Genomic DNA, 26248 nt, shown 5'->3' on the forward strand with positions numbered 1-26248 from the left:
GTCACTGTCAACTTGTCAAGTCAATGCTGTCAATGTCACTTGTCAAATTTTCATTCATCCACAGACTTCTAATAACCGCTTTACTTCTTGAGCGATTCGCGCGCGAATCCATGAACAGTGCCTCTAACGCATAGAGGAATTAGAAAATGGAGATGCATTGCACTCAAATTCACGAACAAAATTGTCTGTCGTTTTTTGAGGGGGACGAAGTAAACACACAATGGACACAGAATATATTACTCACAACCACACAAAAATTTATTTATTTGTGTTTGATCTTGTTTTACGAATACACCTTTCTTGTTTTTGCCTACTACATTATCTTAATTAAGTAACAGATTATCAAAAGTAACACTAATGGGAATCCACTGGCTCCCAAGATACAGTTACAGCTAGTTTGGGAGCCAGGGATCTACTCTTTTATTGTATTAGAAATTTGTTACTGTGTGGTTAATAAATAATTTTTATTTTTATTTATTTTTTATTTAATGGTGTTAAATATTTTCGATGTGTGAGTTTACCTCGTCCTCTTCAAAAAACGACAGACTTTTTTGTTGGTGAATTTGGGTACGAAACAGGTTTGAGCTTAGGTCGTTCCGGATTTTGTGCGAATTCACGGCACAAAATGCATCTCCATTTTCTAATACCTCTATGACTAAACACAATAAACATCATAGATACAAAATTTCAACACAGAGTCACACACAGAGTATTACTAACGCCATCTATTATGAATTCGTTTCACGTTAGCATTACCATACTTGAAAGATAAGCACGCTCTACACTCGCGAAAACCGATAACTGTGGGTGAGGGTGTTTGCGGTTTAATAATTAGAATCTTAAAAACATTTCCTGAATTAATTAACAGCTTTAATGTAATCAATTTTCATTGGAAGAGCGCGAACCAAACTAAAATTTTGCGAGAAACGTTCTCGTGTGGAGTCTTCGGTTCTTTCGCGCTGCGAATGTAGAGCGAGCCTTAGGCGTTAACTACTTCGTTATAGCTGTAAGATAGATGGCACTATTTTGTATGAATTTAAACATTCGTTTTTTAAATAATACTGGGCTGATTTGACTCTGAAAAGTCAAAGAAGAAAACAGGTAGGTATCTACCAGAAGGTCCTAACTTGTACATATGTTTTCTGTGGTCCTAGTTCCACTGCCTACCAAATATTAATTGTTGATGTTAGCTTTTAATTAGCTGTTTATTGTAAATTCTTTCATAGATGTTCATAGATTTCTAGAATTTTAACATTTCCGCTTAATTTTTTTATAATATTACATTATTATTAAGAATATTATAATTTAATGTAAAATTCTTATTAAGTAAAGGATTATTACCATTAATAACTAGAGGTGAATTGCTTAATTACATAATATGTAATTACACAAGTAAGATTATATGTTAACAACTTTGTAGGTACTTACTAATCCTAAGCAAAAATACGCAAGGAAGCTGCAGCTTAATTTATTTCTTATTTAGGGGTACATATGTAGAACTTTTGTACACTACCTATAGATATTTTTTATCTTTTTTTTCTTACGTCAGGCACTCAGGGTCCAGTTTTCTTTCACGGGCACTCTAAGCTCATTAAATATGATATTCTTTTCGTCTATTCATTATCCTTTTCTTTTCAAATAAGTATTATAATCTACTTATCTATACTTATGAGCTTGCTTCAGCAATAAGGTAAGCTTCGCGTACTTTTGAATGCAATAAAGAATACCTAAATTACCCAAAAGCGAAATAAAAATAAATTTACCTACCTACTATCCTATTATCGATACTAATATTATAAAGATGAAAGATTTGATTGTATGTTTGCATTGAACAGGCTCTGAAAAATTCTTTCAGTTGGGAAGCTACAGTATTCTCGAGTGCTATAGGCAATATTTTATCCCCGCATTCCTACGGGAACGGGAACCACGCGGGCAGTGGCGTGCACTCCATAGATGCAGTGCCTACCCTGAAGAGTCATTACGAATTGCGTCACAGAAGGAATTTTCCATTTTGTTACCATATTGTACATATAGTGCATACCCTAGTTAAACACCTTGTGCACGCCACTGCACGCGGGTGAAACCGCACAGCGTCTGCTAGTATTAAATATTGATTATTTTAAAGCTCCACTACCTACTGACCTACTGGGAGTCGCACAAGACTAAATTTTCAGTTCATTCAACTTCTCTGGCGCAGTAGCTTTAGGTTCGATTCCCAGTTAGGCCAATTTAGAGTTATTCATATATTTTCCAAATTAACCAAGAGTAGGTCTAGTAGACTTCGACACAGTGTTATGGTAAGATACAACTTCCAACAACTTAAAAGGTTAAGAAATCATTTAGGTACATCTCTTCCAAATTGATCGTTACCATCTTATATTGCATAGTTACCAGCGGTCAAGAGTCCATACAGGCCGATTTCCTGCGGGCTACCTTTTTAAGAAACCCACCCATGTATGATATATAGAAAACCGGAGTTTAGTAGTAATTTTCTTTTCTTTGGGACGGCTTACCTTCGTCAAAATTCCATCCTCCGCCACTGATAGTTACTAAGCACCAGGCACTGTTTCACTACCTAAATTCTCTATGGATCAATCTCAATTCTTAACAGGGCTACACTGTTGAGATTTATGGCGAATCATCATTTTGACGGCTTCAGTGGCGCAGTGGTATGCGCGGTGAATTTACAAAACGGAGGTCCGGGGTTAGGGCTGGGGCGGTTTTTCCTAATTGGTCCAGGTCTGGCTGGTGGGAGGCTTCATCTGTTGCTAGTTACCACCGTACCGGCAAAGACGTACCGCCAAGCGGTTTAGCGTTCCGGTTCGATGTCGTGTAGAAACTTTCAGCCTACTCATATCAAGTTAGCCCGCTTTCATCTTAAGATTGCATCATCACTTACATTCAGGTGAGATTGTAGTCAAATAAAAAAAAATCATTTCATGGAGCTTATCTGATACCAGTAGGAACGGATTTGTAGACGATGACGTCAAGGGTGTGGGATTAAGGGTGGTTGGATAACAAAGAGGCGTGATAGCCCAGTGGATATGACCTCTGCCTTCGATTCCGAAGGGTGTGGGTTCGAATCCAGTCCGGGGCATGCACCTCCAACTTTTCAGCTGTGTGCATTTTAAGAAATTAAATATCACGTGTCTCAAACGGTGAAGTAAAACATCGTGAGGAAACCTGCATACCAGAGAATTTTCTTAATTCTCTGCGTGTGTCAAGTCTGCCAATCCGCATTGGGCCAGCGTGGTGGACTATTGGCCTAACCCCTCTCGTTCTGAGAGGAGACTAGAGCTCAGCAGTGAGCCGAATATGGGTTGATAATGATGGATAACAAATAATACCAAAGCAGGTTCGAGTAATTTTGCATTTATTGGGTACGAGGAACCATGTGGTCAACATAAGCTACAATGGACATTCTGTTTACAGTATATTTACAATATCAGAATCATAATATAATTTCATATCTAATAAATGGAGTAAATTACTGAATAAGTATTCACAATAATTAATTAAACAGCTCATAGAACATCTATACACAAATGTAGTAAAAGTAGCCTTGTACAAAATACTATATTATAATTACTAGGAATTAGTCACATTCGCTGGCACTCTGTCTAACAGTCCCGCAGTCTAGTCTAACTACACGATCCAGCCATTTTGTTCGATTATATTCAACGATAAACAATAAAGCAAATTTAAATACAGCGTTTGACTTAACTACAGTCCATCCTGCAGAGCGTTTAAATACTCCGAGACATCCTCAGTCGACTATTTACAACATACTCGCGCCTTTTACAACTAATACGAGTTATATATATACAAACAATTTTTATAATCATTAAAAAAATACAATGTAAATCGTTTCTTTTTAAAACTTGTAGTGTAACCTCTATCTATTATCGTTTATAAGTATAGGGTTGGAATAAAAATAGTTTGTTTTTTTTTTTCATTATTTTTAATTTCAGCGTGCAAAATCCACTAAAGCCAGCGTTGAAGAGACTACCACTCTCGCAACGGCTATTTTCTAAACGACTCTTTAATCTTTAGCAACTAACATCAACTGCTGACCGTATCTCCGAACATTACTAACTGTATTTCATTAAACTAACGACTAAACGAAACATCACACATTCAAGACCTATGGACAGATCATTTCATGAGAGGCCTAAAGGTTAACATGAATTTTCGATGGCGAGGAAATACTGACGGAAAACATACTGAAATATTCATTTATAGTTCTGTAAGCAACCGGTAGAAACTTCAGACGTATGGTATATATAAAAATGCGATGAATCTTCGTATATAACTTAACAGTCAATCAATAACATTAATGGAACTCCCAATTTATTTTGTGGGGAAATGACATGCAAGAAATGTATAATATAGCAATAATATTAACAAATTTTATAAAACCCAAGAACGTATCTGTCTGTATACATTCAGGGACCAAAGCATATTCAACAATCAACGGAAACGCTCGCACATATCTAAGAATCTCTTCAATCTAACGGATAAAACCTAAAATACACATTATTCATAAATCCATAAAACAACTAACTGCAGAGTCAAGTTCACATCACAATGTCATTTTATTGTGTTACAATACGTTTCTTTTTAAAACTCGATAAATAACTTAACTTACAATAGGTACCTTTAAAAAAATATTAAATAAATTAACAGTCATTGTTCAATAATGCGTGTATTATTTAACTATTTTATTTTAATTGATATATCTATCATATAAACACACGACTTAGAGATATAATGTTATGCGCAGTAGTAGGTACACGTTACGAACGTCGGTGCTCACAGTCGCACGTATCCCGTATGCGGTGGACACACCGATCGGAAAGTATTTGTATCGTGAATCAGTTACGTGGACGAGGCGTCGCCGAGATGCGTAGCGGAAGCGTGGCGAAATTCTGCACCCTAAAGATTAAATAACGGGAAAATATACTTCTATTAGATCCAAGCAGTAATGTCGAAGCTCGGCGAGCGCGGGTGACGCGGGCGACGCGCTAACTACATCGCGGCGCGCGAGGCGGGCCGGCGGGCGCGCGCGCGGGTCAGCGGGCGCGCGCTCGGGCGGCGCGCGGGGGGCGGGCACAGCCGGCGGGCGGGCCGCGCGGCGGTGTCACGCGGCGCCCTACGACGCGGGCGGCTGCGGGCCCTGCGGCTGCGGCGGCGGCTTGGCGCCCACGGCCGGCAGCTGCGCCAGCGTGTCCTGGCTCGCGTGCGCGCGCAGGTAGCTGTTCTCCACCTCGAGCTGGTTGATCCTCTCCATCAGTTCCGCGATGCGCTCCTTCAGCACCTCCACCTCCTCGCGCACCGCGAACATCAAGTGGCTCTTGACCAGATCCTGTAACAATACAACGCGCATGTTAGCACCATCAGAATATTGGCCTAAATAGTGGTTTAATATATAATAATGCTAGATTAGTGCCTAATATAATATTGAATTTGCGTTGCGTGAATACATCAGAGATAACGGTGAATAAAAACAAAAGAGTAAAATGGGAAAATCGATAAGAAAAAGAAGAAAAAATAAAAGAAAGAGATGAAAAATAAATAAAAAAAAGAAACATAAATAATACTACATATTAATTAATCTATAATTTATAAAAATATAAAGATAATAAAATAAATATTCAAACTCAAAGACATCTGATATTAATAGCACGATATATTTTTATTAATTTAAATTTAATTTAAATTATTATAAAAGGTAAATAAATTTTTTTTTTTAAATCCAGACCATAATTCAAAATAAATTTACAAGTAGACTCTTGAGTAACGAAAAAAACATAAAAGAAATAAAACCGAGTATCTTGACTCTTGGTCAAATTATACGCTTCGACAACACTTGGAAAGTCGAACAAAGGACACAAATTAACAAAAACAAAAAACATCACCAACGTACTTTTGGATTGGGCACGACCACGTAACAGGGGTCCTTTTGACCTTTCTGTCTGACTTCGTAGAGGCAGGCATCGCGGGGTTTGATGACATCAATCATGTTTCAGAATTGAATGAACCGGTTTTTCAGGACGATCGAAACGCGTGTTCAGCCGACGATTAGCTAAGTGACACTGAGCGAGGGAGGACACAGACCGAGTGAAGCGACGTCGAGTAAACTCTGCGCGTCCTACCGGGCGACTGATGGTCTGAGCGCGCGCATGTCCTATTTAAAATGGCGGCTTGACACGTCACCGCCACGCGATCAGCGTATGAACCCCGTACTCGACAACACCGGCTGTATAGATATGTCGATAACAACAAAGCTCTTGTTTTCAAAGTTACATGTTCGCAGTAACATGAATAATTAATAATGAATAAATTTATGTTACAACATTTATCTCTATGTTTTATGGATTTTGTAATTGTTTTGTTTACCTTTGTTGTGGCAATCAAATCAAGTCTAACCGACCATACACTGATGTATGACGCATAGTTCAAAATAGGTAATTGTTCCTCATCAGGCGATGCAAAAGGAAAATTTTGCATTATAATAATTGTTAGAAACATCATCGCATCGTTCAATTATATTTCTATCTTCGTATTCAGCATTACTCATTGCTTCTTACTAGAACCTTCGATACATTGCTCGAGTTCAATCAGACTGGCAGACAGTAAATACGCATATATTGAATCTTTGTTAGCCAAATCATTTTTTGGATCTATCATAAGCGTTTGATAAATATCCTGTATTTCTTTGGGAGAGGCTCATAAGATAAAAGTTACTTTAAGTATGCTGGTAATCATTATACAAATTTTAATAGATCGTACGAGTAGGTACTTGTTCTAGATATGGATTGCAGACGTTGAGTTAATCTAACAGAGCAACATGTTATTATGATAATGTACGATGGGAATGCGGACACTAATCGCAATTATGATACAAGATTTGAATTAGAATCACATTAATTCAATTACCCACGTTAGCAATAGTTGGAGACAACGTACATGACTGTGTGTAATGCCAAGAATCTCCGCATTCACAATCTACCATAATAAAGATTGAAGTTTAAACTATGCATCAGTTTCTAGATCTACTTATTTACTTGGAATGTGGATTTTCTTACGTGAATGATTCAAGGTAGACCAAGTGCTTTCGTTTACGACACTAAATGTGGTATGCGTTAAATTTCCTCATTCTATAAATAGGTCCGATTAAAAATAAAGCAAACGATGAGGCATTCATGTGGGAGTTGCGACCTTCGGCAGTCGGGAAGAATATACACGCTCAATAAAACTGAACACTGGATTGTATCGGTTACCGTTGGCGGGACTGCGTCACAGATGCAGATTGACAGGGCGCCAATAAGTTCATTGAAACGAGTCGCATTATTAATATTCAATTGCTTGCAGCTTCTCGCAAGACTCTGACTTGTGATACAGCACCGACCTGTGTATGTGTACATAAACAGGAAACTAGCGATTAGATGAGCATCACTCATAATGGCACAAGCATAAATTAAACAGTAGTTATCGCGTGTCCCGATGTTTGCATGTCAGTGGGTAAATTAGATAACGAGGTGTATGTTTGTGGGGCATGAGAAGACGCGCGGTGTTTTATTCATATTATAACAGTACGCTATAACTCGAGATGAGGGTAGTGGAAATAAGTGCAACGTCCCCGTGGCGAGTGCAGTGAACTTTTTTGCAGTCACGTACGAAAATATAGAAAGCGATGATAATAAAATGGACGCAAGGGCACAAGCATTAAACCTGTCCCTCTGTATTAAACGGGTATCGAACTTGGAGAAACAAAGATAGCAGTGGTAATTTTTATACAGTGATAAAAAAACTATACAAAGTATTATACTTATATGTATATATATGTTTAAGTACAATAAAATTTACAAGAACATAAAAAAGTTTTATTGTAATAATGGGAAATTATTTATGCCTGATATCTCATGGAACGTTTAACGTTTATCGATTTACTAAAAATCCATCAAGATGATAATTAACAGCAAAAAAATCTAAACAGATAAAGAACCGGATAGAAACGTATAATCTGTTAAAATGATTATCAGAAAATATTACAACAAAAGTGTTTTTACTACATAGATAGGAGTAAACAAAAATATAGCAAACAATAATTAAAGATTCAAATCACATAATCTATACAACAGGTTTCGCCACTGGAATAAGTAAATACGACTTAAAAGAGTTAGAAACGGAGGCGGTCGAGCTTTATGGATGACATCATCGTCATATAAAGCAGCGGTCACGCTTTACGATTGAGTATAAAAACAGAAAGATCATAACGTTGCGTGCTACTAATGACAATTAAAACCCCAATTCTTTTGTTTACAAATTTGTTTGACCGATCACGTTGTTTAGGTTGTCGTTGTACACCAAAAATACTGTTTATCTTGTGATAAGTAGAGACTATTTTGAGTTTATCTTTTTGTCCTATTGAACTGCTATTAACATTTCTAATACTTTAATTAGGAAATGGTGGAAGATTTTTATAATTTTCTCGTTGTTTATCGTTTTTATATATCTTGTTTGAAGTTTCTGAATTCATAACATCGCTAATGCAAACAATGACACTACTAGTAAAATATGTTCAAATAAAAATGTATCATTAAAGAGTCAGTCGAACGAAAATAAAATTTGCGCCCTGAATTTAATTACACAGTGGGTCCGAGGTATTTCAAAAGCACATGCGCAAATATGTCTGCGGTAATATCTGGTTATATTCTTTTAAGATATTGCGTTCGTAAAGGTACAAGACAATGCGCTATTTATACTTATGACACGGTTTTATGGTTGTGGGTAACAACTAACAAGTGAAACTGATTCATCTGTTTTAATTTAAGTTATAATCAAAAAAACATTTAAAGAACATCTTACTTTTCAACTAAAGTCAAACTTAGATAAAAAATCCTAAAATATGGTTTTATAAAAACAGTTTTGCAATAATGAAATACATAACTTAAAAGTAAATCTATATATTGCACATATGAAACCTATACTAATATTATAAAGAGCTAAAAGTATTGAAGGGGGTAATCTCCCAAATTAAATTTTTTTACTAAAAAGCCACGTTATTTAGGTTATCCCCGCTTTTAGGAACACACGAGATACCACGAGAACGGAAACTACGCGGGTAGACGGCTAGTAGTAAAATGTACAGAATTCAATAGTGATAAGCGTTAAATGTCCCTGACCTGGGAAAAAGGCTGTTATATTTATTTTTATCAATATCCTCATAGTACGGAAAAAAGCACCATACATTTAATTTAATCCTATGTAGGTAATCATACTAAGTACAGAAAGTAAATATGCACTGACGTCGTTGAATTATAATCATGTACGTACAGATAAGAATGGAGATAAAAAGTGAAAACAAGTGTCGTGTAGAGGCAAATCACACTGAAGATTTGACCTAAAGAATGTGCGTTTTACAAGACGACTCATCCTCTTCTGATAACAATATAACACGGTAAGAAGTATTGACCCCAAATTTTATTACTAGTAACATTGTACAAACAAAAGTTCGATGCCCACAAAACTAAGTACGATTAACAAAAATCGAAAGTCCTCTGAAGTACAGTGTATACATGCATAAGTAATTAATATTAATGATATAAATATTTGGCAAGAAGAAATTGTAGTTACAGCAGATTTTAGATAAACGCTTAATAAAACTACGAGTAGACTGACTGTATGTTGTCCTACAAGACATGAAAAGATCATCAAAATAGAGTACGTACGAGTAGATGCAAAATTCCAAATAACACCTCCTAATTTGAGATGTTACTATTCGTTAATAGTTCATTATTAAACAACAGTTGTTTTAATTATACATTTCTAACTTTATTTAATATATTGTATAAGTTTCGTTTAACGGCATTTAAATAGTTTTTAATATACTGATAAGAAATAATGTTATTGTTTTCGTATTAATATTGTTTTGTTTTAATGGAAAGTTAACACTCAAGAGAAGGTCATTTTCACAATAACAACTTGTTTATTAATAACATATCGGTTGGCACTTGAAAACCTATATCGGATCGATATTACAAATCTGTTGATAGATAAACACCAAATGATTCCATATTTTAGGTATTTTTCCACGGATGGATTTATCATGGCACTTTTATTAAAGTTGTGTAGATAAACATTATTTATTGTACAGTTACGTATTGTTGATTGTTTTCCAAAAGATTTACGTAACGTAACTCTTTATTAAACTCAATTATAAAAAAGTTTCAGAATTGGTAAGTCACACTCAGCCAACCGCAAAGTACTGTTAACTTGAACTTAGGATAAGTTTACTTTGAAAAGACCAAGGGGGAGAAGGGCTTCGTTAAAAGCATTGTCACTAGATTTCATAGCACACGACGGCCATTGCGTGACCCCTGACGTCTGCTAATCTGTATCTCGCTCCGCCGCTATCGACAGTATAATCAGCGTAGCACGTGTCTCCACTCCAGTGGCACAACGGGGCCAGCTTTCCTTCCGTGTCTATTCTTAGTCCAGGCGGGTCACGCCTGGTTCATGCAAATCACGTACACAAAGCAAATTAACATACGGCGCCGCATAAAGCAAATGAAAAATTTAACACCGCACCTTCATTTATATCGTCTTTAATAAAGGAAGCGGTCTGTCAAAACAGTTTATTTTTATCAAGGTTATTTTCAATCCGAACATCAAGTTGTTTATATGGCGGTAATAAAAGTTATTTTTGATCGTATGGATTTACTTAGGTATCAAAATGAATACATATTGAGAGATAATCGAAAGATAAAAATATCACACAAGTAACAACTTTACGACTTTTACCGAAACAAAGGAATAACTTTGAGATATAAGCAAGCAAGAAATAAAGGGTGTTAAATGTATACAAAACATTGCGGTGCGCCAAGTGATCAAAGAAAAAAATAGCCCGTTTTATCTAGCGTACACAAGCAAGCGGAATTCGGGTCAGTAGTGTGAGGCATGGCTCTCCCAACCATCAATTGGGTGAATCTTGGATAAACATAACTTCAGTGATGTAACACACAACGTGAAGGCGTATGATCTTGCGAAACGAGCAAAGCAACAAGACAGAAGTGATACATGGAGCAGTGGCTTACATGAACACTGCTAGTTTCATTCGATGGCGTTTCAAGGCGATCCGGTGTCGCACGGATCATAAAAGTGCCTATTTTTATACTTTTAAGCGACGATACATAACTGAATCTGGCAATGCAATTTGTAAATAAAATTATTCCTTGATACATGTACAATATTAATTTGTAACTCTTTTTAAAAAAGATCAGGAATAGATAACATATGGAGCTGCAAAACAATACAAATTATTAATGTGAATGCACATAATAATTATGTTGCAAGAGATATTTAATATAGTTGTACATCGGTGTTGATACGGTCACTCGAAAACAAGCCAAGCGAGTAAACAGCGTTAAAGCTGCTGAGTTATTAGAGCAAAAAGAATCAGACAAGCGTGCTGGACATGGAGTGATAAAAATACGTTGCGATGTTAGTGGGCATTAGGGCTGGATTGGGGTCAATCGCTTGAGGCCATCTGTGGCGGCTAATTATAGACATTGCGCGTCCAATAACGCACATCTATGAATTTAATTTCAGTCACGAAAGAGTGTGATACACTTAATAGAATTAAATGATCGGAAATATAACTCATACAGCACTTTCAACGATATGAGTTAAGAATCTAGAACGCTCAGTAAATGAAACTGCAAGTAAAAACTGTACAATATAATGTGCACAGAACGATGATTTTACAACAAATTGTCTACACATCACATTCCCAGTTTTACTACATATTAATATTCTCATATCGCAAAATCTTCCACAAGTCGTGTAAACATCGTGCAAACTGTTTAAAACGAATTGTGCTTCAGATAATAATCTGTACTGAATTATTGGTAGGTACGGACGATAGTAGATAAACTCAAGATATATAAGTGGCTTTTAACTAGATTTTAGATGATAAAATACATAAACTTTCAAATTGAGCCGAGTAGGCAACTGAACTTCAGACTTAAACGTACTTTTAAATAACTACAGAGTTATTAAAAGTTAGTTTAGTTAAATGGTGCTTTAGATCCGGCATTAAGAAATCGTACCAATATTTACATTAGCTCTAGATTCAACTGGCAAGCAAGTGCAGTAGCTCAAAAAATACGTTATGAAACAGTGTGTTACGAAATATATTCTACACACATACAAGGCGATACCCAGTTACATACAATTTGCAGATAATATCAACCATTAATGTGCACACTTCTGTTGTTTACTCGATGAGTGTAGTTCGCGCGACGTAGTAGTGTAAGTAAATAAAACTATGTATTTAAAGTAATACTACATTTGCAGAGTTCAACGCTCAGCAAAATTAGCCAAGAACTTTTTAATAAACATTATGCTAATACACAAACAATGAGCTAGGTTTAATGTTGTGTGAATATATGGCATTTTATTAGCAGAATTGGAATAGCTACTTTTAATTAAAAAACTGTTTCTTTTTACTATAATATAGTATTTAGTAATAATTTAATTTAAGGTACAGATACAGAATTAATATAAAAGCATAATATCGAGCATATTGGTGAACTATTTACGAATAGGTAAAACACTTTTTTAGGATAGATATTAGATAGTCAACATGAAGAGTAACTAAATCGTAAAGCAGAAGAAAATTCTACACATTCGAGTATCATGACGAGAATGAAGCCTCAATAGTTTACGGTGAAAAGTCGGACTTGAAGACGAGATCACAGACTTTTGGCTACTATATTAAGAAAAAGAGAATATTGTGCATGGTCTAAAATAAAATTCTGTAATGCTGTCTCGTGGATCGCTCCACGAATGTGCTAGGAGAGCCACACTACGGGAGGAATGGCGACGGACAGTGAGGCTTGCCACCGCACCCAAATGACGACCACGACCACTCTGTCAAGAGTATAACGACAAAGAAGAAAGAATGCTGTCTCTTTAGAAAGGGTATCTGGTACTTGGGGATTTACAATTTTCAATCATTTGCGGGAATGGATTTGCACATAATGTTCTGCAAGCTTCAACGCATGACGGCCATGTCAGTGTGCCGCTCGAGTTCCGTGTGTGCTCGATGCAATATTTCTTGGAAAACGGTATACTCACGCTCGAGATAACTGCATCTCGCTTGTTGATAGAGCGTCATTTGGCTTTTAATTCCTACTCCTATTAATGTTAAACACAAGTCGTAAATATATGAAGATTAAGTTATTAGTTGTTTTAGTGTGGGTGGTATTTTGTATGTATAATAAGTCCCAGATATATTAATGTATACCGCTTCAGTAGATGAATGGTGCAATTTCAATGCGTTTGACGGAATATTTTCAACCAGCTATTTTCAAACTCATCCGGTGGTATGTGCCCTCTTAAGAGCTCTATTAATATGTTCATCACCAATTTAGAGAAAAAATGAGGTATTTTCAAGTTTGAATTGAGGTAAAATCAATCGTGGTTCTCGTAACGGAACAATATCATGTTTGAGCGTAATTAATAGTAAGGTTAAATTTTCACTTAAGGTAAATAGTCCATGATTCCTAAACAATTATTATTTGAAACAGTTCGCTATTAAAAAATCCGTAAACATAATCAACAGAATTTTAAATAAACAAGGAAAACTTAAAAACAATTTTGTAAACAATAGAAAAGCTTTGTTTTTAACATAAATAACACAATAATTAAATTAGTCACAAAGACAAAAGACGAGCTACGTAAGGTATCAGTGTTTATCACGGCAATATAACCATGGATCAACACGTACAACAATTCCATTAAATTAATAACAAAGGGAATATCATTTACAATGTCTGTTAAGATTCAACTAATATTTAATATACAACGAAGATAGTGCGTTGATTAGGTGCTATAATTTAGAAAATAATATTAATAGATAATAAAATTTTAATAAAAAAAAAAAAATATTTTGGTACGTTTATAGGTTTTGAAGTCGGTTGTATTTTTTTTAATTAAATTTTTAGTGTAAAAGTCCATCTCAAACTAATGCATCAGCATGAGTAGTCTTATGTAAAACTTCAGTCATAATTAGCTATTCTTTTTGTTCGGACTGAACATTTTGGCAATATTGAACCTAATGAAGTAATCCCAAAAGGTAGTTACTGTAAACCAATGATGAGTTCCTTTAACTGTCTTTCAGCTTCATCACCAGACCCCTAATGACAGTCCACAACCCATCTAGGTGAAAAGTACTCATCAATACAAATTAATCAAGTCAAACATAAGGTAATTGCTGTAAATGTAAATTGAGGATTGTATTTTAGCTCCATCATCAGATAGATACCAAACCTTCATTATTATACTTACTGATTTAAAATACTTTTATTAAAAATACACTAGTCATCCATATAATTATTGAAAGTTCCCTTCAATTTCTCCAGGATGCCTTCATCAGATATTGACACGATAGCAATGAGACCAAATGAAGACACCCTTTAAAACAAAAACAGAATTTTTGAAATCGGTTCAGGCGTCTTCGAGTAATCGATGCATATAAAAATAAAAAAAAAAATACCGATCAAATTGAGAACCTCCTCCTTTTTGAAGTCGGTTGAAAAAGGCACATTTGAACAATTTGAAACAAGAGAAAATTTAGAGAAATCTGAAGATTCTGGTTTCTTTTTGGTTGCTACAGTGTGTGTGTGATGTTTCTAAACTCCATGTCCCGTTTGGAAATGAGGCTGATAATGATGATGATGATGGCATATGGCCTTCCTTTGATTAAAGCTATGGTCTTAATGGGATTCAGCTCGGTTAGCGTTAATGACACAAATAATGGCCGGCCTATGTTTTAATGTTAGACGCGTTGCGGACACGCATACAGATTGCGTAATTTCGTTTACTCTACTAAATGTACATCCTAATGATGTGCCAAATCATTAAACTAATTTGGCCACTTGCCTTTTGTTTCCAGAGAATCATAAAAAATGTGTTTCCGAAGCATTCTTTTTTTGCATGTCAGAAATTGTCTGAAACATTATAAGTAGAATATGTGTTCAGCAATTAGAGAGACATGAGGATTCAAACGATAGTTGCATTTACAGAGCGAAAGTCAATGATGGCTAGAAATCCGTAGTGGGATAAAAAGTTAAAGTTATAGTTAGTTTAGGTTCGGGCACTAAACCGATGAACTTGACATTGATGAGAATGAAAGAAGCAAGATACATGCAAGCATCGTAGCAAGAGGACAAGGTTCCTAGCCCCTACGGGAATGAAGTGTGATGATTATGTACGTGAAAGAAGATTCCTTAATCAAAAATAAGTATGTACATTTGATAGAAGTACCTACCAAAGTCTTTGTAATTCAAATGTTGAGAAGGTTAGTTGAGAAGTATTGAAATTTAAATCTCAGTTTTGGTCGCGGCCAGACGGAATAATCTACATATGAAATGCTATCCTAGTATCCACGTCTCTCTAGAAACAATGTATCTGTCTATAATACACCCACTAACGTCATTATAGACGCTTGTTTGTTCCGTCGATTTTACGCATTGCGGATTCGCACAGCGAACGAGCCTAGGCCACCAATTAGTTCCATTCATCGAAGCCGATGTTTTCTTACAGACATTTTATTGCGCTGTTTCCTCTATTTACAGTCAATTATGATAACATAAAGCGGCAAACATGATACGGAGATAGTCACGTAGGCTACATAACCTATTTCCAGCCGGCAGAAAGGTTATTAATTGAAAGTGGATGACGATAATACTTCAACACATACAAAGTTGTATAATGAAGATAATCTTCGGGGACGGGTTAGACGTTTTGGCCGTTGAGGATCTTGAACCATATAGTAAATAAAAAGCAAAATATGAAAATAAAAAAAAAGCCGTAACTGAAAAGGATGAAATACCAAACCAAAGTCTAATTTTTATTGTTATTTAACGAACAACAGCAAACAATTCACAATCAATACAACAGTTGCAGTGCATATTTTAATTTCAAAACAAGTTAGCAAATAAAAGTGAATTTTTAATAATACCTACTGCATTACATATTCTCATGATTGTTTTTGTTATTGTTTACTTATATTATCACATTATCTTATTTTGTTTTTCAATTTAATAATGAAATGCGTATATTTAAAAAGAAACAATCAATTCATCACTTTAGTTTTGAAGTTTACTGATAAAGACCTTATGGGTCATAACTGAGATAATGCGTAACGTCGACATGTTTATATTTATTATGTAATTTGGCTACTGATACATACGAGTAATATCAAGTTACCAATCTATAAGAAATATGCGTTTGTTTGCGGTTTTCACATTCAATTATTATTATTTTTCTACCTACATTGTGTTAAAAAAAGTATATACTAACTCAAAACACCTCTACTTCAGTTGCCTCTACTTCTGCAGAGAAAACCGGGGAGTCTTCATTTATGCGCAGAATTTAGTGAGACTTTATTTTCTATATGAATAGAAAAGGTTAACTTTTACCGTCGCCTTTGGTGTTAACGTGTATATGGTAATTAAATCAACGACTGTGATAAACTTCAACTGCGATAGCGAAACTAATCTTATCGCGTAACTTGAAAATTTCATATAATCTCTTTTTTGCCTATATTTACTCTATATTTAGATAATCTTTATTTTCATATGGTTCAGATATTTCTTTTTATGATGCGACATACAAGATTATTTTTTTTGGTCGTTAGATTCGTCGGTTATATACTCTAGGCATTAACTTTATTTTCATCTGTTTATGATATACTTTTTTATGATGCGACAGACAAGTTTATTTTTTTGTTCTTTAATAGTTTCTTTCGACTATATGAATTTGGGTAATATTTGAAGATGACTTTGAGTTTGACCTTATTACGAAAATCCAAATCAATAAAATATGTATGGATTTAGATGTACTCACCATAGCTTGCTCGATCTTGTTGTCGATGGCCACGGCGCTTGTGCCTGAAGCGCTGTAACAAAGAAAAACAAAAATTAATTAACAAGTACTTAGAAATTCCGGGAAAATAAACATCAGTTGGGTGAACATGTTTTTAAAGTATGTATATAAAAGTTAACAATATTCACAAATAAATTTGGACCTAAAATAAATGATAATGAAGATGACCTCCTTTCTCGCAAATTCCGTTTGTTTTTCATTAACAAAAAGTAAAACGCACGAATTTCGCACAACATTAACGATAGAAACAGATGGTATCACTACAAAATAAAAACCTTCAAAGCTAAATTTTGCCGCAATTATAATAAAGTACGATATATTATTCATAAAGCTTCATCCATTAAATTGCGTAACGGAACATTGAAAATTACATGATGCATTCATAATTACCCAGTCGCGGATGCACCGGCGTCCTATCGAATACGAAATTCGAGAACGAAGCAGTATTTTACACGCACTCCTTACAGACAACTGGAGCATTTCCTTCTCAAGAAATTAATACAATGAATCAAGTAATTTAATACAGTACAGAATGGGTTATGAAACTGTATTTTCACCAACCGATTTCATCGTTATCGCGAAGGAATGCGCGCTTAAACCGTTTTATCAGTCAATTGCAGTCATATGTGAGATATTATTCGAAAGGTTAAACAGAGCCAAGCTGAAAATAGAAATTCATAATATTTAGGTAAAAGACGTTTTGCAAAAACTGCTCTACTAATAAAATAATTACATTAGCAATTACAGTGCTGTAACTAAATAACGTAAGATCATTAGATCAGTGACCTGAAGAATAGTGTAGCAACTAAAGAGAACAATGGGAAAACGAAAGACTTACGTGTCTACTCATAAGTGACCTTCAACATACATTGTTACGTCGAATAAGGAAAAAATATATAGATACAAAAGTTTTAAGTATTCATACTTTGGTATACAATTTCCATGCCATTTCAAGTTTGTATATAGTGACACGAATAACTAGTCCTGCCGGAGATGTTAAATGTCAAGCCTAATGCAAATAAGAGAGAAAGCTTTGCCTTTTTGCAAGCTTTTATTGACTAAGACTTTTAAATTTTGCATGTTTATTCAGTCATGTTGGAAAACAATTGAACTTTTAGAAGTTACTTGATCCTTTATGTCACTTGACAACGCTTTTCTTCAATGATTAGTTATGAACATAAAACTTCATAGAAAAGCATAGGTACACGTTTAATTTTCATAAATATTCTTCTTATTAGAACAATCCTACCAACAACTTGATTTTATTGACTTTCTTGTTTTGATCAGAAGAATTTAGGTGTGTAGTAAAAGTAAAGATAGTTGCTAATCAAATAAAGACCCATAAGAATTTTTAAACACATAATTAGCAGATAATTTTCTCAACATTAAGCTACACAACCTTATCGGTTACATTTCCGGCTTAACAAACAAAAGAAAGCATAACTTAACCGTGAACCCGATTAATGTTTTACAAGAACAATCGCAGACCCTGTAAATAATCGCGCGACGAATAAGCGACACACTCTAGTTGGCCGCATCCAAAGATGCGATTAGAATTGCTTGCTGTCCGTCTTATCCATTATGATCCAATCTCACTCGTAATCATCCGGTAGCTCGTAAGTGGCACGTTGCACGGGTACGTACTCGTACTTGACTTTCTCCCGCTTCGGATTCCATGGAGCGACAATGAGGTGAACAGCACAATGCTCAAGTTGAGCCCACTGAAGCATTCAGAATAACAGTGGCAGTGATTGCGTATCGATTTCGACCAGTCCGTTACTGAACTTAAAGTATTGAATAACGCGTGTAAACCGCATGACCGCCGCCAGTGACGTGCATAATCTGGCATCCGACATCCTTATGTGTTTCAAAACTGCACTACTCAATAATGATCAGTCAATTAATACACAATATTCGAAAGCTAAACTCAAGTCATGGTGTCAGAAAAATAAAGACAAAATTTGCTTTCTCTCCGCAGATTTCGGTGAAACAAGTTTTAGTGTTTTGTGACAGATTATATAAGTACTCATACATGGTGGCAAAATTGCACACACCAGTGGAGCACGTGAAATACAAAGTTGAAATGGTAGAAGGCGGAACAAAAAATGGAGAAAGGATTTGGCAGCACTGATGACAACCATGTCCGCAATGAATGTGACAGGAGTGAAAAATGTTTGCTATATTGATTTTATCTTTAAACAAACGGCTCGCTTGAGCTAAGCAAATTTGTAGAATTGTTATCTGACAAACAAAAAGCGGTAAGGTGGTTTAACTGGTCTTTAAATTGTATAACATAATAAGACTAGTAGTCTCAATTCACATTTAAAATCATTTTTTTTAGTTCAACAAGTGTGACAGAAATATTTCAAGATGTTTGGTAATACACAAGTAAGTTATACAACCCTTAAAAACAAAAGACTTAGATATTTCTAATATTAACGAGCCAGTAACAGTTTATCTCAGATGTTATCTCATTTTACGATGTTATTTGCTATGGTATATCAATATCAGGTAAATGGTATACCATACGGTCTGATTTTAAGTTTATGGTTGCCTGGTAATCTTGAAGGCATATGAGCTCATATCTATCAAACGTGTCTAAAGACGATGCACAGGATCAGTAGATAATTGTTTCTTCTTTCATCTGATAGGTATACATCGTATATACAAAGTTACTATGTAGACGAAAAAGAGAATTTTCATTCATAACTAATAGAAACAATTACCATTTCATATTCCTGTGAGTGTACAGTTAAATGAAAGTAAACCCGTCATAATTTAGAGGCGATCTCTCAGCGAGGCCATGGGTTAACTTGAACATAATTTTGTTTAATGTCATATATAAACTTCAAATGAACTAAGTGTGAATAAAAGTTTTAGTGTTACAGACGCGCACGTGTGTCCAGGCCGCTATTGACTTTAGAAAATGATGATGATGACGCTTCATTCATTATGATTTCAAAAATAAAGTACGCTACAAATGTTTGTTTTTATATAGTAAAGTAAAATAGAGAAGCAAATAAAAATGAAATTACGCTTTGTTTGTCAAATTGCTTTATTCAAAGACAAAGATTTTAGGAAAATTCACACGAAAAATGCTATGAATGAAATAAAAGATTACTATCACAGTTATTATTTGTTTAATCAACAAAGCGCTTATGTTGTAACCACGTTGTTCTATGAATCACGTATACTGCGCCATGTTACAAACAATACCGTCGACAGAGGTCAGGAAATAAATATGCAGCACTCATGAAAATTCAGTATTCCTCATTAGTCATTAAAATTATCATGAATTTGTGGAGAACCTCTTTCTGTGTTTCCTTTATTTGATAGGAATGACTATGTTAACTTGCTTGCTAAAAAGCTATGTTTAGGTGGTGGTAAATTATGGTTTTTTGGTAAAAGAAGTTTATAAGGAACTTGAGTTTTACTAGTTCTAGTAACTCTACTACCTGTTTGGAATGTCTTTACATAGGAATATTACAGAGTCAATTCATACCTAGAGTATAATAAAACTGATAATGGATAAATATAAACCTAAAATACCTGCTCGTATATTTAAAAACTCATCATGAAATCCTTACCGTATTTTTTGTGCTAGACTGTAGAATATTCGGAGTGGGATTTAATAACATCGTAACAGATCAACGCGCTGCAGTGCGGTATATCAAGTATTATCTCGAGGCGAGCGGACTGCGATACTTTCAAGGTCATTGAAGGGAAATCGACGGGTGATGTCGAAACAGTACCAGACGGCGACGACAGAAATTTAGCTGAGATGGACTCATCCACCTCAGCTAAATTTCTGAATGTTATTGATATTTTATTTGCAGGCAACAATTTATCGTACAACAAAAGTAATGTATTTACAAATGTAAATACATAACATTATAGGTAGATATCCAAAAGTTTATTCTGTGTAAAAGACAATTGAATTCCATTTGCATTTTGATGTCGAAACGCGTGGGTCAGTCTAAATTTAGAGTGGACATTACAAACTAGTCATTAGTCTAAATACAAAATTGTGTATAGACACGTTCAAATAACGTGAAAACAAATTTATACTTTGTGTAAATTTTTCGTGTTTTACAATTTTATTTGCAGCACTTAATCTAATAAAAGATAACCCGGTTACGTGGAAAGAAAAAGGTGTCGAGGGTTATGAAGCAAAGCTTATAGACGTCAAACAAAACGTGAATAAGACAAAGGGCAATAGGGAACATTGAAGGGCTGCCCGGTCAGTGTTTGTCACGCAAAAGGGTCACGCAACAATGCTTACCCTAAGATTGTGGAATATTGAACGATCTCATTTATGAATGAGTTTAATGAATGACGCAACGTTCGATGGTAAAATTTTCTAAAAACAACAGCTAATTATAAACAAACCTGAACTTTCGTTAAACATTAATTTCTCCTTTTGGTGAGGTATAACTTAAAACATTACTTAGGGTAATATAGACAACAAAATGGACACGATTAGAGATTTTTCTTTCACAAAGGATCAATACTAGTGTCTGAGCTTTTAGAGGTCAGCGACGAGCTAAAATTTTAGATATAGTACTAGTATATTATACGATTATGTGTTTAGTGCAGCAGATCGATACAGCAGCCGAGACGATAGAGATAGCCGGGTTCAATAGGCGGCGCTGACGTCAGCCAATCGCGATCATTTGTCAGCCTGCAGCTAGAGTCATTGCCGCAGAACCTTCACCGACTTACCGGTTCGATAATAATCAGCTGAACTCCAAACAACATCCTTTCGTAGCGCCGCTGATACACGCCGACATAACGAAAAGACGCAGTGCGTCACAGTCAAGAGCGCTACCAAAATGGCCAATAACGAGAGTGTCAGTGTACTCACACGGGGTAGAAGTAGTCGATGTACTTGACGACGACTTCTCTGAGCAAATCCTGTTTGTTCATGATTGACGAGTAGCTTGCACAGAGTTTAGTTTGCATGGCTCCCGTGTCGCCGTGCGGGTGTTTCGTGCGGGACGTGCGGGCCCCAGCCTTCGGTTGCAGCGGTGCCGTGTTTGCGAGTGAGCTTGTGAACGCTGTGACTTGTGCGTATTGAGGTAGTGGTGTTTCGGTTGTACAAGTATAGCACGCGGGCGAGCAGACCGACGCGTTGCGGCGAACTGGGAGCGGGGCCGGTCCGAGGGGCGCGCGGAGGGGAGCGAGCAGGCGGCGCGCGCACGGCTCTACCTACTACGGGCTACGATGGCCGCTGGCGCCTCCGAACACCTAGGCAACGCTTTTGCGACACACCCGCCGCGCCACCGAAGCCATACATAACAAAATAATAAATCCATGACTGCCGAATCTCGCATTTAGTGCTTGCTTCGAGTGGATACTACCGAGGTTCAAGGCTGACCAGATTTGGCCAGTTTTGAATAGAATAAAAATAAGACGATCAAAACAAGTGGTTGTGTTACAAGAATTTAAGCCAAACCGGTTTTATTTTGTGTACAGTTACAAAAAATTCGACGCAATAGTTTCAGAACATTAAGTAAGGAGTTAAGTATAGTTCTATTTAATGGTTTAATTCTTGCTTTAGTCTATCCTTACTTAATTTTAGGGATATAAAAATACCATGCTAGTATTTTATTTCATTTACCTACTTCTTTATTATCAAGCGCGTATACGATCTTGTTATTATTATGAATAACTTAATCATTAAGCAATGTTTGCTCATCATTATGATGATAACATAATTGTACAATTATAATTAATTTAAAAGGCATTAAATGAAAATCAGTTATTGCGCCAGACTTTGTATGCTTTTTTTTACAACCTCCTGCACATTTTAGACACTGTTATTTTATAATACGAGGTCTTGAATCTGATCACTATTATTATTATTGTTATATTATCAGCTTAATTATTTATCAATTTGGCCTAGAGAATAGTTGTTCCAGGTAAAACGCACTAATTGATTCAGTATTCTAGCATCTATCGTAAAAAACTAGTAACAACGGTGATCTGTGCATTTAGGTATCCTTTCCTTAACTTTTTTATATGTTCATCTGAATGTAGATCAAAGCAACTTCGAACATCTACCAATTCAAAATCAATTTCAAATCATTGGCAAGAATCCGCTCATTACATTATACGCTTTTCTAATGTAAATGTTGAAAATAGCTTTATAGCAACAGTCAATAACAAAGTATGTAATGCGTAATTACGGTAAATGCTTCCGTATATTGTTCTCCCACACCTGGAGTGGAGCGGTGTTTAAGTTACCATCGACCGAAACGCTTTGTTGACAACACACCATAACAGTTTGCATAATAAACACAGCACGATCACAATTTAATAGGCAATAGACGAGTGACTAACAACAATGACTTGGATACTGAATCTCCTGATAAACTTTATAAGGATTTGTCACTAAATAATAATATAGTAGTAGGAAAGTAATGTATATATTATTTATTTAACGATGAGAACAAAAAGGCATCATAGGAAGTAGTGCTTGTAGAATAGCAAAAATGATTCGTTTTTAGAGGAAAATTAAAGTATTATTCTAAAATATTTGAATAAAGAAGTTGAAAATGTAAACAAACTAAAACACGCTGGTAATTGACTAGGATACACTAATGAAAAAGGTTGGTAATAATAACAGTCATTTTTAATACTAAAATTGTGATGACTTCATCCTGCATTAATAAATTGTTGCCATTAGTGCCCATTTGTCATGTGTCAACGGTGGAAAAAATATAATACAACCTAGTACATCAATTAGTTAGGTGGTACACAGTGATCATCAATATAATTATTTGCAATAGCATAGTAGACAATCGTGGGCTATCTAGAAATCAAATTCAGACTAAATTACAACAAAAAGAAGTAAATAGTCCATTCTGACATGAATTAATGATAATATCAGCATATTGCATAGAGAATATAAATTGTTTGAAAGTAACAAGTCGAGGTTGCCTACCATATGATTGACGAAATTTTCAATAACAAAGATGGAAAGTATTGCATTGATGGTTTGAAAAAAAGGTAAATTTTCTGAGTTACTTATTCAGTTGATATGGTTTCTTGTTAAGGCAGAATCATTCGTCACGAGGAAGACATTGTGCCTACACTCAGAATGTTCACAGTCCTCATAAATTCACAAATAGATTTCCCGATTCGTGGTGCAAGAATTATATTTAACGACTCATCTCTTACAAAATAAACACTCATTTACTATTATGAAACATATGGCATTACAACGAAATAAGTTATTTTCGTAACTCGGTGTATTTGTGTGAGAACAACTCGTTGAATAAAATTAATCTCGGCGAATACAAAAAGTTTCGGTCCAATGTCGCGCCGGTGAAACTCCCTCGAATGAAAGTTCTCAAGTGACATTCAATTTAATGAACGCGTGTTTGCGGCAGGTAGGGTTGATACAGAAAACGAATTATATGCGAATTTCGATAATGTTTATTCACATGGGTTCAAATGGGTGGGAAATCTTCGATAAGTATTAGTACAAAGCAAAGAGGACAACTTAGAACTAATCTATTGGAGGTTGTAAACGAATTATTGTGTTGATAGACATATTGCATATTTTATAGTACCGGACTTACTTTATAGTAAGCAGTATCTAAGTCTAGAATTATTGTCAAAGCGAAGCCACGGTCACTGCCTTTGTGGCTTATACAATATTTTATAACCACAAACAAAATTATGATGCTGGTATCACAGTGTCTTGTTTTAAATTATATATTTATCTACACAAAAAAATATTTATATAAAAATTTCCTCATTTACCAAGTTTAATTTTAAACGAGTTTCTGTGGAAACGTCAAGTTTCGATTTAATTGACAAAAAATATGCACACTACTTCTTCTGTCACTTGACAACAAGTATTAATTAGAGTTGAGGCGTTATTGTATTTGGCAAATTATAACTGTGTTGTTTACATGTAAATAATTCACCATATGACGTCATGACCAATCCATCATGACATCATTATGCAACACGGAATGCGTATGCGAAGCCAACGACGTCCCGTTTATAATCATCTTATAATTAATTTAGGGCAATGAGAAATATTATAATTAATTTAGGGCAAAAGAAACAGAGTTCTAATCTTAAAATGTGACTATAATATACGTATACTAACTATTACCCGTGATATTGGTGGACACAAAATCATATTTAAGATAAACAAGTCCATTTTACGCTATTTTTCCAAGTTTTACTTTTGCGACTGTATTTTTTGGTTCAGTGAAGAGCGTAACAAAAATATTTCTGCATTCATAAAATATTTCATATCAGAATCTATTGGTAACACCACAAAGTTTTAATGTCTATTAAACAAATACAAACAAAACAAATCTACCTATTAAACAAATTTTCTTTTTTGCGAAATCTTGACAAATCTGTGCGGCAAAACCACGCTGATTTGACAAAATAATTTTAATTAAGATAATCGTAAGTTAAGATTATTTTTATTTTGAAGACGAAGCTGATCATCAGCATGGCGCATCTTAAGGAAATGTTGACTTGACAATCAATTGCAGCAAAAAGAATATTTTTTCAGACCCATGTTTGGCATAGATGTCGCACGCCATAATAGCAGATAATATTTTAATTTATTTTGTGTAATAAACCAAAAGAACGACTGCGTACTTCTGTACAACATTCAATGTTTCCAAGCCAAAGCCCGTTGAACTACGTCACAAGTGTTGTATGCACTGCAGTACTGCGTTAATAAGCGTGTCACAACTTTGTTTACAGTCGTTAAAAACACGACCTTGATATTTATTAATCCGTAGAAGTAGGAGCAACAGACGTATTTGTAATACAAATTATAATAATCATTAGTTTGTTTTGGAACAGTATTTCCATTAGCATAATAAATAACATGCTTGGATTCCTACTCTGTACTAAATCACACAGAATCGACTGATATTAATGATTATGTGAGATTTATTCTTGAATATCTATGAATCAGATACCTACACTACTGACAACATAAAAGCATAAGATCATCATGTATATACGTATAATACCTGGTACCGGACATCAGCCAACATGCGTATAATTTGTATTTCTTTCAGATAACATCTCCACGTTTAATCGCAATTAAACAAGGCTTATTCACGAATAGATGTATATTTCTCCAAAAGCTTAGTATAGACTACAGTAAACGCCAAAGTTCTAATCCACTCTGAAGTTAGTGAACAGAACTAAGATAAATAAATAAATAAATAAAACCAAACCTCATACACGAAAATACAACCGTTTTTGCCTCTTCAAGTATCAAAGATACGTGTCACACTTCTAC

The 26248-nt window shown here is 35.1% G+C and overlaps 1 protein-coding gene across 2 annotated transcripts in view; it reads right to left on the reverse strand.

Annotated features, from left to right (window-relative positions):
* Positions 1–3356: 3356 nt before the first annotated feature.
* Positions 3357–26248, reverse strand: part of LOC112055887 (protein bunched, class 2/F/G isoform-like) — a 204447-nt gene continuing 181555 nt past the window's right edge. For both annotated transcript variants that reach the window (XM_052882757.1, XM_052882753.1), the window contains 2 exons: positions 16918–16969; positions 3357–5365 (listed from right to left, as the gene is read on the reverse strand). In XM_052882757.1, coding sequence (XP_052738717.1) covers positions 5153–5365; positions 16918–16969 — 265 coding nt within the window. In that variant the 3' untranslated portion in view covers positions 3357–5152. The remainder of the gene's footprint in view (positions 5366–16917; positions 16970–26248) is intronic.

Source organism: Bicyclus anynana, chromosome 1, assembly GCF_947172395.1.
Source record: "Bicyclus anynana chromosome 1, ilBicAnyn1.1, whole genome shotgun sequence".
In the NCBI taxonomy this organism is placed as follows: Eukaryota; Metazoa; Arthropoda; class Insecta; order Lepidoptera; family Nymphalidae; genus Bicyclus; species Bicyclus anynana.